The sequence below is a fragment of the Salvelinus namaycush genome, chromosome 23, assembly GCF_016432855.1.
Source record: "Salvelinus namaycush isolate Seneca chromosome 23, SaNama_1.0, whole genome shotgun sequence".
Lineage (NCBI taxonomy): Eukaryota > Metazoa > Chordata > Actinopteri > Salmoniformes > Salmonidae > Salvelinus > Salvelinus namaycush.
The window spans coordinates 32,755,034-32,778,282 of record NC_052329.1 but is presented as its reverse complement, the minus strand read 5'-3'; the positions used below and the strand labels follow the sequence as shown (position 1 = coordinate 32,778,282).

The following is a 23,249-nucleotide window of genomic DNA, read 5'->3' as shown; positions in this document are numbered from 1 at the left end:
TGTGTGTCTCTCTCTCTGTCCACCATTTTCAGCTAAAGATGAGTCATAGCTAGATTAAAAGGCTGTGGCTTGAAAGTAAACACATTGATCAGGACATCTGTGACACTGGAGGTACGGCTGGGTTTCTTTACACTTCTCTGAGGTTAACCATTCTGGGACTTTGATCATCGCTACCTCCCTGGGTGGTTTGGCTCGTCAGGAATCCAGGAAAAGCCTGAAACTGACTGTCAGGTTATATTATCACATGGATTTGATACAACAAGCTTCTTCTAATTATGTTATAGTTTCTCATGCTTCCAAGGCTTTGAAGTTGTATTATCAAAGTTGAAGCATAGGTCAATGTATTTGCGTGATATTTGCGTCTGTTTTTCACTTTTCTTCTAGGATCACATGGTCTTTGGGATATAATAAGCTGACTCAAAATGTGACTATGTTGACGGGGTTGGAAAGAAAAAATATTTACAATCACTTGAAGAAATTTGAAAATGCTCAAATAAAAAATGTGGGAAAGAAATGTTAAAAGGTGATTCTACTTTTCTCAGCCTGTAGATTAAATCACTGATGTGTTTCTTGAAAGGCAAAATAAATGTTTTGGCAGAAGCTAAAGCTACGATTTGATCCCATCTAACCAGGAACGGCAAATTATTTCTCTAGGCTTCGTGTGTCAGATCGACCTCACACAATCCCTTGTACGTCGCTTTAGAATCCTGGGCAGCCAGAGAAAGAGTTTTTCAAAGAACTGCCCTTTCAAATATTGTTCCTTGAAGGCTGACCCATGACTAAGATTGCAATCCTTGCTGGGAGCTATAGCCACTATGTTGAAATGGTTTAGAGTTTAGACTCTTTATTCATTTGATTCATGAACCGCCTAGACTATTTCTGTTTAGAACGTGACAGGGTTATCTGTCTGGGAGCTGTTGTTTTCTCTCAAACTAATTTTTATCTGTGCGACTGGCCTGGTTTGGATTAATGCCCGGGTCCTCATTCAGCCAATCAGAGCATTGGTATTTCCAGCCCGCTTCTTTGAGAAAAAGCTATTGGATTCCCTGTCACTTCAATCCTTCCCTTATCGAAAAACACATCTTCACTTTCTGTGGTCATTTGACTCATGCAATAACTCTGTATGGCTTCATTTAATGTGGTTTGGCAATAAAATAGCTACGTTGTCAGATGTCATTAAAGGGACAGGCTGTACTGGCCAAAGAGAGGGAATCTAGAGGAGAGTATGAAGCATCAGCTGAGGGATGTTACATGGTCACTATCAGTATAAAAACAGACCTTTTGGGGGGAAATCCAGAGGCACACTGATGTATTGATTAATCCTCTGTCATATTTGATAACAAATAGAACATGTTTTCCATGTTGTCAAGTATCAAACTGCATGGCAACTACAAGTTTGACTCACCTTGACTGCAACACGTCTTATTTTAGGTGACATGAGAATGCGAAAGAACATGTTTATTATACCTGAGAGTGGTATATGGACATATGCAGTATATGTGCATTTGTAAGCATTGAGCTACTTGTTCAACTTCTACAATACAATGTTTCTGTATTACTCTATGTATTTTGCCCCATTCATCATTTACAAGTCATTGATCAATAGTTTCTAGCAAAGATATGCGTATACAACACCTCGCCTCCATCCACCCATAGTTTTGAAATTCACAATGATGTCTGTATGCCCTCTCTGTGCACTCAGATTGATTACAATTGAACTGCTGACCAATGAGAAAATGGAGTGCACCTCGCTTTCTTAATTTGTCAGAGCAGTTTCATCTGAGTAATACGTTCCCTGTTTTATTTGTTTAGGTGCAGAGTAAATCAGAATTGAGAGGTAGAAGGCCGATTAAACATTACATTCAGATGACAAACGTTCGGCTTTCTTCGAACATCAGTCAAAGTCATGCACCTAGGGTTTCAGTTCATTTAATCTTTTGTTGGGTAATGGATTGGGTTGAGCTACAGAAACTCTTTTCCATTTGAAACTCTTTTCCTTTCCTTGTTGAATTAACATTGCAATACTTTTGAATTCAAACTTTTGCATTTAACTATACTGAAAAATGGACATGTAGCCTATTCCACAGCGACAAACGTATTGTAAAGACTTATGTTCATGCCACAGCCGTTTGCGTAATGTTGTTGATAATTGCTCATGTTGACATTTGACATGTAGACACAATTTAGTAGTATTTGAATATTTCATAAACCGTACACTTCATTCACTATAGTACTACACTGTGGTTCCTATTCTTGCCTTCGAAGATCCATTACACAGTTCTTAGGAAGACTCGAGCCCTACCAAAGAAAATGCTTCTACTTACGTATATTTAAAAAATGTGTGTCTGTTTTTACAGCCACTATATCTGCTTTAGATGAAATGTTACTCTCCATGTTTTTACTACTGCATTAATAAACAATGACCAATGGCACTTTCTCTTGCAGTTCCAGCAAACATTTACAAAGTTTCGGAAGACATCACTGTGAACGAAGGCAGCAATGTGACATTGAGTTGTCTAGCCAATGGGAGGCCAGATCCATCAATCACCTGGCGACTGCTCAATCCATCAGGTAAGAGCCAATAAGCACCCAGCAGCATTTGACTCTTATCAAAGGGCAGCATTTTGTCATTGTTGCTTATCACTGTATATCTGTGTTCTCAGACATGAAGGGGAGGGATGGGGTTGGGCGAGGGTTCCTGTGTTTAAAATGAAATGGGGTATTCGTCCTTGTTTCTCCATGTTTTAGGATTATTTTATGTGCAATCCTCCAGTCAATTCTTTAGGTTACATTTATTTCAGGTATACAGGATGCTTATTATTTCTGAGAGAGAGAGAGATAGATAGAGAGATAGAGAGAGAGAGAGAGAGAGAGAGAGAGAGAGAGAGAGAGAGAGAGAGAGAGAGAGAGAGAGAGAGAGAGAGAGAGAGAGAGAGAGAGAGAGAGAGAGAGAGTAGACTTGAAGAGAGGGAGAGAGAGAGTGTGAAAGGAAGAAAGAGAAAGATAGTAGACTTGAAGAGAGGGAGGGAGGGAGGGAGGGAGGGAGGGAGGGAGAGAGGGAGAGAGGGAGAGAGGGAGAGAGGGAGAGAGGGAGAGAGGGAGAGAGGGAGAGAGGGAGAGAGGGAGAGAGGGAGAGAGGGAGAGGGGGAGAGGGGGAGAGAGAGAGAGAGAGAGAGAGAGAGAGTAGACTTGAAGAGAGGGAGAGTAATGATGTCCCGTTGCTTAATGTTGTTGTCTCCCTGTGGATGTGGTCAACGCGGTTCGTTTGCCTCGTTCCCCAAAGGTAGTGATCATCTCATTGAGTTGTGCATGCCTGAAGAACACCTATACATTACTGAGACACACCTGCAGCTTCTCACACTCCCCTTTCATTCAAACACAGAACTGGATGATTTGACAATGCAATTTCTTTCAAGTGAAAGCCCTCTAACGGATTGCAATAATGAAACCAATATGTTGTTGTGGTTGCTCTAAATCGAACCATTACAGCCAATTATCCCAGGAATTTTATTTTCCAATACTCCATTTTGAAATGTTAATGTTTTGCTATCAAACTGCAGCTCAAACCTTTGTGGTGCTTACATTTTTTTTAAACTTTTGGTGTAGTGATGTATAGCCATTGATTATTTAAGAAGATAACTTATAAATGCCTAATGAGCTTAGTTTAACTGTTGAACCCTTTTAGAACCCAAAAATATAAGCTTGTTTTTCTCCATTGTTTGTCAACAATGTATTTTGTAAGCAAACACTTTATAGCTTTCAAAACATGGTTAAAGCTATAATTTTGATCCCATCGATGGCTCTGTCTATGATTTTGATATTGGTTACAAGCAGATAATTATTTTTATCATTGGAATGTTTGCTTCTAATAAAAAGCAGACGCAATGGAAAAGTAGAAAAACACACAGTCCCCACTTTTCCATCAGAGTCCAGATTGATATTATTCTTTCAGACCTGTCAGATTGTCAGAGGAGTGCCTCTTCATTATTCTAGCAGAGTATAACAGAGAGCACAATTGAAACGTAACATGACTTAAAATGATGTATTGGATGAAAGAACTGTCATTTTCTATTTCAGCTCTCCCTGCATGGTCTGGGATCGCCACTATTCGCTTCCCAGAGTTCCAGACAGAAACCATGACATTAGTCTGTTGTCTCCCTCCCAAATTCTAGCCCTTCACCTATTGTCCTTCCTGGAAAGATGCAGATACAGGGAAAATGCAGGCTTAGCAATAGTATGTGCTATTTATTCAGATATTTTAGAGATTTCCACGTTGTACACACATTGGGATTGGAAGTAAGAAAATGTCAGCTATTGCATTTTATGCCAATAGTTGTATTCATTGAGGACGTGGGATGTTGTTGTCCCTGATATTGACTGGGAAGCAGAACATTGCCGGGCTTACTGTGTGTGGGGATGTGATCAATAGAGCAAGGCGCACAGCGTCCGTTCTCTCTGGGCATGTGCTCTGCCTCAGTGTGTCTCCACCCCGCCCAATGTTTATTTCTGAAGTGTATCTGTAAAGGTCACAGGCGGGGGCGGAGGGCACCACACTGAAAATGCTGCGAAGAAAGTGGAACTCTTGGTAAAGCAAGGAATCTTTCAGTGCACGCTTCCCGGGCCACCAAAATGGAAGTCAGACAAGTATGAAATATACATGCCCTTTGGTGCTCCTCATATTACACGCTTTGGGCTATGGGAAGCCACTCACAGACATCAGTGGTACATGGCTTTTTGAGGGAAAAAGTGATGTTTTTGAGGGGTATATTGAAGTATGCGAATAAGAGATCTCATTAAATGTGTGATCACTCACATCATTGGATAATTCAAGAGCTGAGCGCAGTTAATTAATGTTAAAGTATGCATTTGATGTTCCCGCCCCTGATATAATGCCTTTTGGCACTCATTTAATGCTGCAGGGGTATAGCCAGGATCAACCTCCGCTCTACTGATGAGAACTCACACACCTGGACAAGCAGGGCTTGCCCCTCCCAACATCCAGACTTATTCTTGCACATGAATTATTCTTGCAAATCGGTTTACATCTTGTGGTGTACTTTGTTGAGGAAAAATGTACTTGATACGATCGGGATGTGTTGTTGTCTCACCTAGATATCTTAAGATGAATGCACTAATTGTTTGTCACTCTTGATAAGAGTGTCTGCTAAATGACTAAAATGTCAAATGAACTGCACATTAGTAGACATCTAGTCAAACCAATTAACCATTATGCTCAGACAGGGATGTTAAAATCAGATTAGATTAAAATGTATTCTAAAACAACATCCTAGCTGTTAAATAAGAGTGTTCTCCCCATACTACTCTGAAACCAGCCATGCTCCAGAGTGGACTAGCCATAGGGCAATTCTGGCAAATACCAGATGGGCTTGACCATCTTTAACACAGTGGGCCTGTATTAATAGTTGCTGTTTTTCAACAAAATTATAATTATTTGGATAATCATGGGAGACTCGGGCCGGTGTGGCGGCCTTGAGGGAAACAATGGGCCGGTAGGTTAGAGATGCCCGGATCTATTTCTGGTCAAAGTCTGTCCCTGCCATTCTCTATACCATGAGTGACTTGGTCTCAATAATACACAACTCATCCCTGTCCACCACAGCTCAGCATGCTACACACTCCAGAGTCCCCACCTCTGTCAGCCCTGAGATTGATGTCGAGAACTTCCCAGAACTAGTCACACAATCCCAAGGTCCCTGTCTTGCATGTTCATGGAAGGCTCACTGCTCCTCCGTGCTCAGTGCAGGAAACAGGCAGTGCCTTGCTGACATTCTCCAGGCTGTCCCTGAGAAGGCTGTGAACTGTGAGATGTGACAGGCCCTTGTCAGGGTGGCTCAGGTTCAGCCCTGGCAGCGGGTATGACACATGTAGAGGGCTGCTCGTGGGAGGGGATTAAGTGCTCCCCCCAGGGATCACAGACAGAGAGAGAGCTCCGCATCTGGCACTGCAGCTGATCCCAGACCTGTCCACTGTCACTGGAGGTTTATCCCGTCCACACACACCATTAGCACCACCCAGCCACACTGAGTAAAAAGAGGCACACTTGTTGTTGTGTGACTCTCTCCCATCATCACTCTCAGCTCCCCCTCCAGGCCTTTGTGACCACAACGTGGTGCATCATGGGATGTGCTAAGGGTGATGTGACCTGAGTGTCCTTGGTCAACACAAAGAGCGTGTCCCAAGGCAACCCTATTTGACCAATCCATAAAGACTCAGGAAATTAGAAGCCATGCTGGAATAATGTGTAGTCTATGATTCAATAAAATAGATGTGTTTATCTGATGCGCTGATCAGCGTGATACGGCAAGCCTGCACTAATGGGAATGATATCTGTAAAATGGTTTTGAGCTTTTAGGTTTTGATCTAAGAGTGGTCTTTCACTGAGGTGAAAATGTTTCCCTGAAGACCTTCGTATATGTCAGCATGTGGGTGTTTTCATTTAGATTGGCCCTATAACTGCTGATGTGACCAAAATAATGATAAAGATGGGTGGTGCTTCAGCTCAGTCATTTGTTCATTATCTTCCCACTAAGAGTCTTAAAGAACAGGCTGGGGTAATTATGTATTGACCGCTCATCATCTAAATCAGACAATGGCCTGACAAAAAGATTGACTCCGTGTGTTTGGGAAAGATAAAGCCGAGCGTTTTCCATTTGACAACACTTAGAAAGTAGAGGAGACAAAAGAAAAGAAATGTTGCAGAGCCATTTTGGACCCTTCTCCCCAAGTTCTCCTCAAATCAACTGCTTAACATAAATTAGTATTCACAAAATAAATCTAACATTTCGCATAGTGGTAAATGATGCTCATGAATAATGCATGGTCATGCAAATTAGCATTTAGTTGCCAACTGCAGTTGCGCTGCTACCTGATGCTGAGTCTCTCCTCACTGATGGATTGTGCTTTGCTCTCTATAGTGTCTCAAATCTGCCTTCTAGTTCCCTTACGAAAGGTCTGTCCAAAACACCGCACGCACGCACACACACACGCACGCACACACACACACACACACACACACACACACACACACACACACACACACACACACACACACACACACACACACACAGTTGAACTACCCTGTTCAAGGAAACTTGTCATCAGAAATATACGGGATCTTTTGGCTAGGTGGGCATTCCGTGCTGCAGTACGAGGCTCAAACGTGAGTGGAATTTCTGTGATTCCATGCTAATGTGACCAGGATTAGAGTTGACCTACCCAGTCCCATCTGATTCATTCTGAGATGAGTTATATGCTGCTGCAGGCTCTCAGCTCCCTCCTGGCAGGGGACTCTGTGTGTGTGTCTGGGGGAGTGGTTGGGAGGTGGTAGTGGGTTGGGGACACAGGAAGTTGGTGGCACCTTAATTGGGGAGGATGGCTCATAGTAATGGCTTGAACGGAATAAATGGAATGGTCTCAAACACATGGATGTGTTTAAATCCATTCCATTCATGCCATTCCAGCCATTATTATGAGCTGTCTTCCCCTCAGTAGCCCCCTTCTCTGTTGTGCCTTCACCATAATGTAGTTGTTTTCCCAAGAATATAAGGCAATTCAATTGTTGAGACAATCCCAAAGTAATACGGCTCAATGCAAATAACCTTTCACCACACATTTATGAGTGTGAGGCTCACGGACCACTGCACTTTTATGTTGCTCCCCAATCCTGGTGCTAGATAGCCCTAGGGTCGTACGCCTTTTATTCAGAACTAGAATTTGTTGGGAAATAATTATATGCCTTGTCTTTCATTGTTGCTGGCGCACAGGCAACATGATAAATTAAAGCATGGCACAAGCAAAATTGAGCTTTTCATCAAAGTTGAATTTAAGTGCCATTTTCATAGAGAAGTTTTTAAGTTCCGTTTTCATAAACACCGTTCATCATAAATGGGTGAGAGTCATGAAGTGCAAATAGTTGATTTAATTGTCATAGCTTGTCATGCGTTTGCAGCTTAGCAAGATAGATACGGGGCCTATCTAAAGTACATCCGAGCTCAAAGCAATTTACTGAGGTGTGGTGCTGAATGTCTTGGACCTTAAACTTTTGCCTGTATTCACAATAAGCTGAAGTGAAGGGGGATGTTTAGCAACGCTAGGCAGAGCTAGCAGCTCAACAGGATGGTCTTGGACAGTTCTCCTAGGGGTCTGTCTGCGTCAAGGGAACATCATTGGCTTTGTTTTTAACTGAGTGAGCCCAGGACTTTCGGGGGAGAATGGTAGAGAACACCTATTCATGTCTTAAACTTGTATACCCAGCCAGAACAGGATACAGGCATAGACACACTCTCTCCCACACACACACCTCAGTCTTCCATTTTCTACAGTTCACACACAGCCACGAACAAAAACATACACACCCACACAAACTATCATAGTCTGTGATTTGGAATTCCTCTCTTTCTTTCCCACTCAAGCTGATTTATTGCTCCGACATTCTAAGATGATTATGTGAAATAAGAAATGTGCACTCCATGCTCTCCCACCTCATTGGGCTTCTCACTCACTCACTGGATTAGCATAGAGTTGTATGGCTGTGCCATTATGGGATTTTGAATGTGCTCCAAATCAATCACTTTTCCATTCCCCATGGGGCCCATGGAAAGCAGTGACGTATACCTGCTGAATCCACACAGAGATAGAATAGCTATTGAAACAGGTTCTTTCCTGGTGAAGGTAGGCCTATTTTTCATCGTTACTTTGTTTCTGAGAGTTAATACTTGAAGTGTATGTAAAGAGATAAATGTTTATCAAGAGGCTGCTCAAGCCTCCTGGGCGACATTTTTTATTTAATAGAGTAATGAATTAAACAAAAAAAGTTTTTTGTTGCTGAGTTATTGACTTAATATTTCCAGTTCGCTTGTAGTAAATATGTTTCATTATTCTAATCATTTTGGTCACACTTTATTTGGATAGTCTGGAGATCTGTAGATGGAAACCTGCTTGCTAAGGTTACAGTCAGGGTTAGGTTTAGAATATGGGTAAGGGTTAAGGTTAGGGTTAGGTTAAGGTTAGAGCTTGGGTAAGGGTTAGTAGATAGTATACATTTTACTGATCGTCTGTAGAGCAACTACAGATGGACTATCCAAATAAAGTGTTACCTAGATATATTCTGTAAGTAAGCTACAGTACTGTAGATTGTAGCCAAGCCATCTTCTTCTCTCTCTAGCCCCTCAAGAAATATCTATTCAGGTGAAGTCCAACTGCCTTAATGATAAAACGATCAAGCAGCCACAATACATTTCCATGGCAACTGATTTCCATCCTACTTTTCCAATCATGGCATCCTTTGTCCACGATGAGCGTGTTTGACATGGCTGCAGTGGTCATGCTAGGAGGACCCTTTGATCTGATTGCTCTTTTCATAAGCATTGAACTACACCAGACAATAATACCAACCAGAGAAACAGAGGCGTAGCCATAGAGATCCTGCTAAATGACTAGTAAATTATGAGTATTCTAGTTCTATGAGTGTAGCAGAGAACGAGCTTGATACATTGGGCATGCAGGTGGGAGTGCTGCTGCGTTGCAGTTTGAGACTTGACGTTGAGGTTGTTAGGTATGTTTACTGAGACCACATTTCGGATTTAGCCACAAACAAATCGATGAGAATAACTTGAGAGTCTCTAATTGGAAAAATGTGATATGTCAAATGTTGTATTTTTGTTTTGTTATTTAAGACAAGGTAGGTGTGTGTTGTTAGAGTCTAAAATAAACAGAGTTAAAACTCACAGACGATTAGTAAAGCTCAAACCAGGTTTATTCACCAAGTGGGTCACACAGCTGCATAAGACAAAGACATATTTACACAAGCGCTGGTATTTAAACCTTTGTCCTATGCTGAGTCTCCTCACACATCTTCACAGCCAATACATCTCTGTTGCTAGACAGGACTTTAGTGATGTCTGTTCTTCTAACTTCATCTGACCTAACCTCAGCCCTCCCCAACTCACTCCTCCCCAACTCACGGCTGTCCTGTTGACTTGTACCAGACTGTGGCCCTTCTCCTCTCCATAGGATACCTGATGTCTAACAATAACGTGTTCTGGCAGAATGTAAACGTTCTGCATTCCCCTCTCTCCCTCAGTGACATGGGCAAGAATATTTCATAATTTTAAGTTTAGAAGTCAGAACCCATCAGTGTTCACAAAGCAAAGAAATTGTTTTGGAACAGCCTTCCATATTCAAGTTCCAGGGTTGTTACTTAATTTCACAGGGTAGAAGACCTTGCTCCCTGAGTGTCAGCTCAGTTGAGGCGTGCCCATTGTTTTATTTAGTCGGGTTCGGTGGCATTTGGAGGTTTAGCTGTTTTTGTGTGTTTTTTTTTTTTCAGACACTGTCTCTGTCTTCTACACATTTGAGGGGGTTGGGAAAAACATGTTGGTTATAAGGTTAAATATGTCTCAGGAGTCTTCATGCATTCACTGCAGGCTATTGTTCCTATCAATCAATATCCATTTAGCAATGCCAAGAGAAATGTTGATACAGTACATTTGTGAACAGCTTTAGTCAATGTTACCCCATGGTACCTTCGTCAATGCTATCCCATGGTACCTTCGTCAATGCTATCCCATGGTACCTTCGTCAATGCTATCCCATGGTACCTTCGTCAATGTTACCCCATGGTACCTTCGTCAATGCTATCCCATGGTACCTTCGTCAAAGCTATCCCATGGTACCTTCGTCAATGCTATCCCATGGCACTGTATGTAGCAATTGTACCGGTATCTAATCTACCCAAGACAGTACTGCGGAGTCAGCGTCTTATCCATATGCTTGGCATTCTCCTCATCCTGATCACACCTAGATCTGACTGGGAAATATGTCCATATTCTGAGTAGATAGGCTAAATGAGAGAAACTCGGGAGACATACGTGACTAATTAAGGGAGCTGCTGTTTCAGGTTCGTCTATTTGACTCTCCATTTGATACAAACATTTGGTCCGACATTACTCAGGCTGATTGGAAGTATCAGAGCTGCATTGAACAGTGTTCTGCTTTTCCTGGAAGCTATTCTGTTCTCCCTTTGTCCTCCATTCACCCTCTCTGGCTCTCTCTGTGTCTCCCCACAGCCGATTCTCTAGATGGGGAGGAGTACCTGGATATATCAGGGATCATGAGGAACCAGGCGGGCCGCTACGAATGCAAAGCCAGCAATGACGTGGCCACACCGGATGTCAAATACGTCAATGTTGTCGTCAACTGTAGGTTCATTTTGGGGGGTGACTCCTGTTTCTCCTGGCCTTACGTTTTTTATAACGCCCAGTTGTTTTTACTACATTGAGATCCATGATATGTCTTTCATTAATTGATGATTGGTTTTATGCAGAGAGGAAAAAAATATAACCAAGATGAACTATTGTGATTGGATCCTCAGATCCTCCCGCCATCAAGAATGCCAAGAGCTCTGAAACCCAGGTGGGCCGAATGGGGGTTCTTCAGTGTGACGCGGCCGCAGTGCCCAAACCAGCGTTTGAGTGGTACAGAGATGACAAGAGGTAAGCATTATGATGTTGTTTGAGTCCCAGATTGCCCATTTAGTACATATCCTTTCGTCATAATGGGGGAAGAACCTGCTCTATCATCAAAGGAGGCTGGTGGGAGGAGCTATAGGAGGATGGGCACATTGTTATGGCTGGAATGTAATAAATGGAATGGTATCAAACATATGGAAACCACGTTTGACTCCGTTCCATTGATTCCATTCCAGCCATTACAATGAACCCGTCCTTCTATAGCTCCTCCCACCAGACTCTTCTGCCTATCATATGAAAATGTAAAAGTTGTCTAGGGAACCATTTTCACACCTGTGACAGAGGACACTTTTATAGAGGAGAACTGTAGGTGGACATTTGTATGTGATCATATTCCAACTAAGCAATGACAACCATGTTCCTTTCTCTTAGCACTGGTCATGTAATAACCTCTGAGATTGCTTCACTGTAACATATTCAGTGGCTATGCAAAGCAGAAAAGTGAGAGTGTTTATGGTAATATTCATGAAAATAAAATAACACACACTAAACAGTCTTTGTAAGCTCTAAGTCAAGTCGATGATTGTGATAAAAAAAATTGTAAACTGAAGAGCAAAAGTAGTCTAGATACTAGAATTGATGATTGTTCAGATATTTCAGTACCATTATCTTATAACAACGGGTCAGAGGGGATTTGGTCAAGTGTGAAACGCTTTATCTGGAAATTGATCCTTGATTACGATACGGTTTTGGAAACCTTTAACACTCAACTATTGGGGCGGCAGGTAGCCAAGTGGTTAGAGCATTGGACTAGTAACCGAGAGGTTGCAAGATTGAATCCCCGAATCTGTCGTTCTGCCCCTGAACAAGGCAGTTGTTCAGGGGCAGATGTAATAAATGTAACAAATGTAATAATCACTGTTGCTAGGCTGTCATTGTTAATAAGAATTTGTTCCTAACTGACTAGCCTAGTTAAATAAAGGTCAAAGAAAACGTAATTATCATCCCAATTTTTTTTTACAAATGCAAAACATACATTTACTGCACTGGTTTATCGAACACCCCCGAAGATGGGGGGGGGGGGGGCTTACGAATTCTGGGGGGCCTTACGCCTGTTATCAATGTCAATTTTTTTTAAATATAATAATAATTTTGACCGTAACCCTCCAAATTGTCATTCATTCATAAACCTTTTTAATTTTCATATGTACTAGGAGACTAAGTGTTTTGTTTCTTGGGCTTCAGGAATGTGACTGAAAGAGTGCCCAGGTCTTGAAAACTAACAAATTAAACTGATTGAAAGTATTAGGTAGTATATCGTCAAGGCTACGACAGCGCCAGTGCAATGTGTGGAGCTTACTCAGGTGTTCAAAAGCGCGTATCAGACCCGAGAGCCTTAGGTAGTTCTTTATGATTTTTAGTTTAGAAAACCATCTCTCCGCAGAAGCGACAGTTACAGGGATGGTTAAAAATAGCTTGATTGCCGTAGCAACATCAGGGAAACTGGGCAGAAGCTGGGAGTGGTGCTTCAAATGTATCAGTTCAGCAACATCTTTAATTCAGCCTCTCATTCGCCTTAATTCCCGGCCTCAACACCTTACAGAAAGAGATAGGAAGCTCTGGGGGAAGGTTGTCTGGATGCTGGACAGCTAAAACATTGGTAGATGCAAACAGGTTATCATATTTAGCAGACAACAGTTCTTGAATTTTTGGTTTATACTGGTGAACTGTCGTTTGAGTTGTGTGGTTGCAATATCAACAGTCCCTTATCTCTTGTATATGTATATTGGCATTCATCATTCAAGACTAAATTGTGTGCAGTGCGATGGAACCTGCTCTTTCATTGACATAGACTGACCAGGTGGAAGCTATGATACCTTATTGATATCACTTGTTAAATCTACTTCAATCAGTGTAGATGAAGGGGAGACAGGTTCAAGAATGATTTTTAAGCCTTGAGTCAATTGATACATGGATTGTCCATGTGGGTGAATGTTCAAGACAAAAGATTTAAGTGCCTTTGAAAGGGGTGTGGTAGTAGGTGCCAGGCTCATTGGTTCGTGTCCAAAACTTGCAATGCTGCTGGGCTTTTCATGCTCAACAGTTTCCCATGTGTATCAAGAATGGTACACCACCCAAAGGACATCCAGCCAACTTGACACAACTGTGGGAAGCATTGAAATCAACACACTTTTGACAACTTGTCACTGTCAAACGCTCCCTAAAACACTTCTGCGAGCAGGCCTTTCTAATCGACCTGGCCCGGGTACCCTGGAAGGATATTGACCTCATCCCGTCAGTTGAGGATGCCTGGTCATTCTTTAAAAGTTACTTCCTCACCATATTAGACAAGCATGCTCCGTTCAAAAAATGCAGAACTAAGAACAGATATAGCCCTTGGTTCACTCCAGACCTGACTGCCCTCGACCAGCACAAAAACATCCTGTGGCGAACTGCAATAGCATCGAAGAGCCCCCGCGATATGCAACTGTTCAGGGAAGTCAGGAACCAATACACGCAGTCAGTCAGGAAAGCAAAGGCCAGCTTTTTCAAGCAGAAATTTGCATCCTGTAGCTCTAACTCCAAAAAGTTCTGGGATACTGTAAAGTCCATGGAGAACAAGAGCACCTCCTCCCAGCTGCCCACTGCACTGAGGCTAGGTAACACGGTCACCACCGATAAATCCGTGATAATCGAAAACTTCAACAAGCATTTCTCAATGGCTGGCCATGCCTTCCTCCTGGCGACTCCAACCTTGGCCAACAGCCCCGCCCCCCCCGCTACTACTCGCCCAAGCCTCCCCAGCTTCTCCTTTACCCATATCCAGATAGCAGATGTTCTGAAACAGCTGGAAAACCTGGACCCATACAAATCAGCTGGGCTTGACAATCTGGACCCCCTATTTCTGAAACTGTCCGCCGCCATTGTCGCACCCCCTATTACCAGCCTGTTCAACCTCTCCTTCGTATCATCTGAGATCCCCAAGGATTGGAAAGCTGCCGCGGTCATCCCCCTCTTCAAAGGGGGAGACACCCTGGACCCAAACTGTTACAGACCTATATCCATCCTGCCCTGCCTATCTAAGGTCTTCGAAAGCCAAGTCAAAAAACAGATCACTGACCATCTCGAATCCCACCGTACCTTCTCTGCTGTGCAATCCGGTTTCCGAGCCGGTCACGGGTGCACCTCAGCCACGCTCAAGGTACTAAACGATATCATAACCGCCATCGATAAAAGACATTACTGTGCAGCCGTCTTCATCGACCTGGCCAAGGCTTTCGACTCTGTCAATCACCATATTCTTATCGGCAGACTCAGTAGCCTCGGTTTTTCTAATGACTGCCTTGCCTGGTTCACCAACTACTTTGCAGACAGAGTTCAGTGTGTCAAATCGGAGGGCATGTTGTCCGGTCCTCTGGCAGTCTCTATGGGGGTACCACAGGGTTCAATTCTCGGGCCGACTCTTTTCTCTGTATATATCAATGATGTTGCTCTTGCTGCGGGCGATTCCCTGATCCACCTCTACGCAGACGACACCATTCTGTATACTTCTGGCCCTTCCTTGGACACTGTGCTATCTAACCTCCAAACGAGCTTCAATGCCATACAACACTCCTTCCGTGGCCTCCAACTGCTCTTAAACGCTAGTAAAACCAAATGCATGCTTTTCAACCGTTCGCTGCCTGCACCCGCACGCCCGACTAGCATCACCACCCTGGACGGTTCCGACCTAGAATATGTGGACATCTATAAGTACCTAGGTGTCTGGCTAGACTGCAAACTCTCCTTCCAGACTCATATCAAACATCTCCAATCCAAAATCAAATCTAGAGTCGGCTTTCTATTTTGCAACAAAGCCTCCTTCACTCACGCCGCCAAACTTACCCTAGTAAAACTGACTATCCTACCGATCCTCGACTTCGGCGATGTCATCTACAAAATAGCTTCCAATACTCTACTCAGCAAACTGGATGCAGTTTATCACAGTGCCATCCGTTTTGTTACTAAAGCACCTTATACGACCCACCACTGCGACCTGTATGCCCTAGTCGGCTGGCCCTCGCTACATGTTCGTCGTCAGACCCACTGGCTCCAGGTCATCTACAAGGCTATGCTAGGTAAAGTGCCGCCTTATCTCAGTTCACTGGTCACGATGGCTACACCCACCCGTAGCACGCGCTCCAGCAGGTGTATCTCACTGATCATCCCTAAAGCCAAAACCTAATTTGGACACCTTTCCATCCAGTTCTCTGCTGCCTGCGACTGGAACGAATTGCAAAAATCTCTGAAGTTGGAGACTTTTATCTCCCTCAACAACTTTAAACATCTGCTATCCGAGCAGCTAACCGATCGCTGCAGCTGTACATAGTCCATCGGTATATAGCCCACCCAATTTACCTACCTCACCCCCCATACTGCTTTTATTTATTTACTTTTCTGCTCTTTTGCACACCAGTATCTCTACTTGCACATGATCATCTGATGATTTATCACTCCAGTGTTAATCTGCTAAATTGTAATTATTCGATTTATTGCCTACCTCCTCATGCCTTTTGCACACATTGTATATAGATTCTCTTTTTTTCTACCATGTTATTGACTTGTTTATTGTTTACTCCATGTGTAACTCTGTGTTGTTGTCTGTTCACACTGCTATGCTTTATCTTGGCCAGGTCGCAGTTGCAAATGAGAACTTGTTCTCAACTAGCCTACCTGGTTAAATAAAGGTGAAAAAATATATATATATATTTATATGTACATATTCTTATTAATCCCTTTACATTTGTGTGTGTTTGTGTGTATAAGTTAGTTGTTGTGAATTTGTTAGATTACTTGTTAGATTTTACTGCATAGTCGGAACTAGAAGCACAAGCATTTCGCTACACTCGCATTAACATCTGCTAACCATGTGTATGTGACCAATAAAATGTGATTTGATTTGAGTCTACATGGGCCAGCATCCCTGTGGAAAGCATTTGACATATTGTAGAGTCAATGCCCCAACAAACTGAGGCTGTACTGAGGGAGTAAAGTGGTGTAACTCAATATTAGGAAGGTGTTCTTAATGTTTTGTGCACGTAGTCTTTCCTGAGACATTGTGCATTATACACTATCTGGGGTGGCAATACTCAGTATAGAACACAGTCGGGCCATAACCTGGACCTACAGGCCATGCTGAAAACACGCGAGTCTCTCAAGTTGGATTTAATTTGATTTAGGCCTAATTTAATTTACCTTGAATATTGCAGCCCATTTGTGTAGGCTATTTGCCAGACAAAACCCGCTGAGTTCAACAATAAATAGTGGCTGAAATGATCCTCAAACCGACAATGTTTTCCCCCATTGTTAGGCTATTTGATGTGAAATTTTGATTAAGAGTTTATAAATAGCATCTAGATCGCACCTAACTCGCAGCTATAGATAGTAGACTGCATAATGAAACAGTTGTTTTGAGGGGGACTTAATGCATTACTGGTTTTACGCACGACAACTTTTTATAAAAGCTGGAAGAGAGCACGATGACGGCTTAGTTCAGGCAGGTTCAGGTAGCCTGTCCAGGACAGCTGTATTTTTTTTAATCAGTTGGTGTTCTGTTGTATCAAAAATGTATTTGACAATCTGCTTTGTTGGAATTTCCAACTTTAATTACTGAACAAGTAATTACATTATTACCACCAGCCAGCAGTCTAAAAATGGCAGCATTGCGACACCGTGTATAGCTTCGTGAAATGTTAGGCTTAACCTGAGAAAATGACGACCAAATAGGGCTACCAATAAACATTTATCTATTAGCTAAAGCAAAGCCATGCCATGGCACCATAGAAAGCCTGCCATCGATTCGATAGGCATGCAGCCGCATAGACATGTTGCAATTTCAGCACCATGGACAGCGAACGGTTGTCTACTCTGTGAGTGGCTGTCTGGCTGACATTCGATTATTACAACGCCAACAACCTACACATCTCAAGGAACCATGGAACCTTGTGGGTTACAATCTTACTGTAGTTGTTTTGTTCTCCTGAACTCCTGGCTTGGTTATTTCTTGAGATAAATCCACATCTCATGCCATCTGTTTTTGCGGATCCAGCGATATGCCACAATCCAAAATGAATGGAAAAGATAAGCACCATATAAATTCCAGATTTGCTGTGCTTATCTTTTCATTTAGGGTTGAGTAATATAGCTGGATCTACACAGCCAATGGCATGGGATGTGGACTCGTGTCGACATTAGACTACCTTTGAGGTCAGAAAACATCTGCTACAGTTTGAATTGAAACTCTGATATCCCTTTAAGTTCCCTTCCTTACATCTGCATGATGTACAGTGTTATTACTTTATCTCCTTCAACAACTTGCTTAATGTAATACAATACCATCATATCAAATCATGCTCGGCCAGCTGATTTTATGTCTTGTCTTTAACCATGAACTTAATGTACCTTATCAAGCATATTTACTTCCACATTGCAAGAGGCTTGTTCCCCAACTTGTTTCCTGTAATTTCCTTTAACCTTACCAGCACTGACCTTGTCATGACTGCCCACGACTGCTGTTACATTTGAACTACTTTACCACTGAAATCTCCACACCATCTCCCAGTGGCATCTGATGTATAGGAATCCTGTAGTGCTTATTGATAGTGTAGCAATTAGCATTTCCCAAGACTGACCCGCTCCTCCTAATCTTCTACTGGGGATTCTGAGGCTCGTTACTGTTGCTGCGGCTTGGTCCTTTGATCTGGAACCTCCCGGTCCTCTATTAGTCTCTAGTTTCTGATTACATCCCGCGTCTTGGCACCTGCCCTGAACTATGCTGCGTGAAAGTCTTAGGGGAAGAGGGGGGTAGTACAGTATAGCCTGGTTAACACCGACTGAACACTGCACTCACTCATTGTGAACTGAAACGATGGTAAGCGTAGAGTTCAGTCAGGTTTAACCAGGCTAGTTACAGTAGGTTGGTTCTTGTTCAGGCTCCTGTGCTGTTCAGAGCCTGATATTCCAACAGTGTTGAATATGGGACGTTTTTGTTTCTCCCCATCGACATGAGTTGCTGTCACAACCACTTGAGAACATTTTTTATTCTCCCTGCCACCTACAAAGCTCGACATGTCTTGTTGATTTCCTTTATCAACAGCCTGTAGACATCCTACTTCTGTCACTCACCGTTTCCTGTAATAGCCTACTTTAGATGCACCCACATGCGAACTGGAGAGTCGAGGAGTGAGATGTGTCTGCCTGATTGTTTGACACATTCCCGTTCAAACCAGTCCCCGTCTCTGTACCCTTTGCCCCATTTCAATACTGGAATCAAATCTGTCCTTCTGTTAAAGAATGGCTGTGACTTCTTAAAGTTAATATGTCATTTAAAAGACATGTGCTGCCATCTGCCAGTGGAAGATGATGGTGCAATGAACTTGGTATTATTTGGATCCATTCACTGGATGCTTCAGACTTCACACAATTGCTTATGACCAGACCAGGAAATGTTGTATTCCCTACTGCTCAACCTTGTACATGTAACTCTGTCTTCCTCCATTTAGTATGATATGTTACGAATTCCAATTTGTTGTGGCTAACATTGGCTAGGTGGCTAACGTTAGCTAAGCTAGGTGTTAGGCTTAGGGTTTAAAGTTAGGAGTTGGGTTAGGGTTAGTTAACATGCTATGTATTTGCAAAGTAGCTAAAAAGTAGTAAGTAATTGCTAAGTTGCTAAGATGCTGAAGTTGTCCGTGATGAGCTTCGAACACACAACCTTTGGATTGCTAGACGTTTGCATTATATGCCCACCCATCCACCCCAAACAACCACCTACCCTCCCTCCTTTTGTTTTTGCCTCAACTAACTTTCTGTCTTAGGGAACCATACCATGCTGTGCTGCTAGAACCACACCCAATCATCTAACAGCATGCATGTGTTCTGAAATCCCATAGTGCCTTTAGTGTCTAGGGAGTCACCTGGCCCAGGTTTGATATTTTGGTCTAATGCCATTTTCCATGACATGAGCCACATGTCTTCATTGGCCTTATCATCACTGGTGGTGTCAATGATCCCACTAAAGTTCTGTAGTCCCTCCATACTCCACCCAATGTGTCCTACTAACGTTCTGTAGTCCCTCCATACTCCACCCAATGTGTCCTACTAAAGTTCTGTAGTCCCTCCATACTCCACCCAATGTGTCCTACTAACGTTCTGTAGTCCCTCCATACTCCACCCAATGTGTCCTAAAGTTTTGTAGTCCCTCCATACTCCACCCAATGTGTCCTACTAAAGTTCTGTAGTCCCTCCATACTCCACCCAATGTGTCCTAACGTTCTGTAGTCCCTCCATACTCCACCCAATGTGTCCTAACGTTCTGTAGTCCCTCCATACTCCACCCAATGTGTCCTACTAACGTTCTGTAGTCCCTCCATACTCCACCCAATGTGTCCTACTAACGTTCTGTAGTCCCTCCATACTCCACCCAATGTGTCCTACTAAAGTTCTGTAGTCCCTCCATACTCCACCCAATGTGTCCTAACGTTCTGTAGTCCCTCCATACTCCACCCAATGTGTCCTACTAAAGTTCTGTAGTCCCTCCATACTCCACCCAATGTGTCCTACTAACGTTCTGTAGTCCCTCCATACTCCACCCAATGTATCCTACTAAAGTTCTGTAGTCCCTCCATACTCCACCCAATGTGTCCTACTAAAGTTCTGTAGTCCCTCCATACTCCACCCAATGTGTCCTACTAACGTTCTGTAGTCCCTCCATACTCCACCCAATGTGTCCTACTAACGTTCTGTAGTCCCTCCATACTCCACCCAATGTGTCCTTCTAAAGTTCTGTAGTCCCTCCATACTCCACCCAATGTGTCCTACTAACGTTCTGTAGTCCCTCCATACTCCACCCAATGTGTCCTAAAGTTCTGTAGTCCCTCCATACTCCACCGAATGTGTCCTACTAAAGTTCTGTAGTCCCTCCATACTCCACCCAATGTGTCCTTCTAAAGTTCTGTAGTCCCTCCATACTCCACCCAATGTGTCCTACTAAAGTTCTGTAGTCCCTCCATACTCCACCCAATGTGTCCTACTAACGTTCTGTAGTCCCTCCATACTCCACCCAATGTGTCCTACTAACGTTCTGTAGTCCCTCCATACTCCACCCAATGTGTCCTACTAAAGTTCTGTAGTCCCTCCATACTCCACCCAATGTGTCCTACTAAAGTTCTGTAGTCCCTCCATACTCCACCCAATGTGTCCTACTAACGTTCTGTAGTCCCTCCATACTCCACCCAATGTGTCCTACTAAAGTTCTGTAGTCCCTCCATACTCCACCCAATGTGTCCTACTAACGTTCTGTAGTCCCTCCATACTCCACCCAATGTGTCCTACTAACGTTCTGTAGTCCCTCCATACTCCACCCAATGTGTCCTACTAAAGTTCTGTAGTCCCTCCATACTCCACCGAATGTGTCCTACTAAAGTTCTGTAGTCCCTCCATACTCCACCCAATGTGTCCTAACGTTCTGTAGTCCCTCCATACTCCACCGAATGTGTCCTACTAACGTTCTGTAGTCCCTCCATACTCCACCCAATGTGTCCTAAAGTTCTGTAGTCCCTCCATACTCCACCCAATGTGTCCTTCTAAAGTTCTGTAGTCCCTCCATACTCCACCCAATGTGTCCTTCTAAAGTTCTGTAGTCCCTCCATACTCCACCCAATGTGTCCTACTAAAGTTCTGTAGTCCCTCCATACTCCACCCAATGTGTCCTACTAACGTTCTGTAGTCCCTCCATACTCCACCCAATGTGTCCTAAAGTTCTGTAGTCCCTCCATACTCCACCCAATGTGTCCTTCTAAAGTTCTGTAGTCCCTCCATACTCCACCGAATGTGTCCTACTAACGTTCTGTAGTCCCTCCATACTCCACCCAATGTGTCCTACTAACGTTCTGTAGTCCCTCCATACTCCACCCAATGTGTCCTACTAAAGTTCTGTAGTCCCTCCATACTCCACCCAATGTGTCCTACTAACGTTCTGTAGTCCCTCCATACTCCACCCAATGTGTCCTACTAAAGTTCTGTAGTCCCTCCATACTCCACCCAATGTGTCCTACTAACGTTCTGTAGTCCCTCCATACTCCACCCAATGTGTCCTACTAACGTTCTGTAGTCCCTCCATACTCCACCCAATGTGTCCTACTAACGTTCTGTAGTCCCTCCATACTCCACCCAATGTGTCCTACTAAAGTTCTGTAGTCCCTCCATACTCCACCCAATGTGTCCTAACGTTCTGTAGTCCCTCCATACTCCACCCAATGTGTCCTACTAACGTTCTGTAGTCCCTCCATACTCCACCCAATGTGTCCTACTAACGTTCTGTGGTCCCTCCATACTCCACCCAATGTGTCCTACTAAAGTTCTGTAGTCCCTCCATACTCCACCCAATGTGTCCTAACGTTCTGTAGTCCCTCCATACTCCACCCAATGTGTCCTACTAACGTTCTGTAGTCCCTCCATACTCCACCCAATGTGTCCTACTAACGTTCTGTAGTCCCTCCATACTCCACCCAATGTGTCCTACTAAAGTTCTGTAGTCCCTCCATACTCCACCCAATGTGTCCTACTAGGAGGATCTCAGCACTTTTTCAACTTTCTGCTTCCCCGCCACCAGATTATGCTGTCTCATGATGTGCACTCACTTTCCTTTTTATGCAAATGTGTTATACTACCGTGTGTCAGCACAAAACCAAACCCACTGCCCCCTTAAGTCAGTCTCAGCTATCCTAGCACATTAGATGTTGGATTAGTTTGAAGCCCTTCATACGTTACCTTAAGTGTGTCTCTACAATGTATTATACACGGAGTATTTCAAACATTAGGAACATCTTCCTAATATTGAGTTTGTTCTCTGAACAGCCTCAATTCGTCGGGGCATGAACACTACAAGGTGTAAAAGCATTCCACAGGGATGCTGGCCCATGTTGACTCCAATGTTTCCCACAATTGTGTCAAGTTGGCTGGAAGTCCTTTCGGTGGTGGACCATTCTTGATATACACGGGAAACTTGAGCGTGAAAAACCCAGCAGCGTTGCAGTTCTGGACACAAACCGGTGTGCCTGGCACCTACTACCATATCCAGTTCAAAGGCACTTAAATCTTTTGTCTTGCCCATTCTTAAACCTGTCTTCTCCCCTTCATCTACACTGATTGAAGTGGATTTAACAAGTGACATCAATAAGGGATCATAGCTTTCACCTGGATTCACCTGGTCAGTCTATGTCATGTTGTGTGTTCTCAGTGTCAATATACTCTATGATAAGGCAAACCAATGTTATCATAATTCATTATTTGTATGTAAATGTAGGAGAGGAACTGTGTGAATATTGAATTTCACATTCACTTTTCTTTTGAAACGAGCTGACTAGTACTGTACAGTATGTATTCTAAAGACAAACGTGGCAGACTAATCAGATGTCCTGAGTCTTATGCATATTGTGTTATAATGCCTAACGTGATGTGGCGTCTTGTCCAGGCTATCCAACGCCCAGGGAATCAGCATCCAGATCGTAGGGACCACAACTGTCCTGATGATCTCCAACGTTACAGAAGAGGACTATGGAAACTACACTTGTGTTGCAACCAACAAACTCGGGATCCAAAATGCTAGTCTCTTCCTCTATAGTAAGTGACTTTGGAATAATATGCAGTCCCCCAAAATCTCTTAATTAAATGTCTCTGAAATTAGACACATTAGACAATGTTACAAATTCTAGGCCCATT

At 43.2% G+C, this 23,249-nt stretch overlaps 1 protein-coding gene across 1 annotated transcript in view; it reads left to right on the top strand.

Annotated features, from left to right (window-relative positions):
* The window catches only part of LOC120018341 (limbic system-associated membrane protein-like), a 476,581-nt gene that overhangs the window by 450,264 nt on the left and 3,068 nt on the right, over positions 1 to 23,249 (top strand). Inside the window, exons 4-7 of the mRNA XM_038961482.1 lie at positions 2,446 to 2,571; positions 11,088 to 11,219; positions 11,393 to 11,513; positions 23,002 to 23,150. Of these exons, the coding sequence (XP_038817410.1) occupies positions 2,446 to 2,571; positions 11,088 to 11,219; positions 11,393 to 11,513; positions 23,002 to 23,150 (528 nt within the window). The remainder of the gene's footprint in view (positions 1 to 2,445; positions 2,572 to 11,087; positions 11,220 to 11,392; positions 11,514 to 23,001; positions 23,151 to 23,249) is intronic.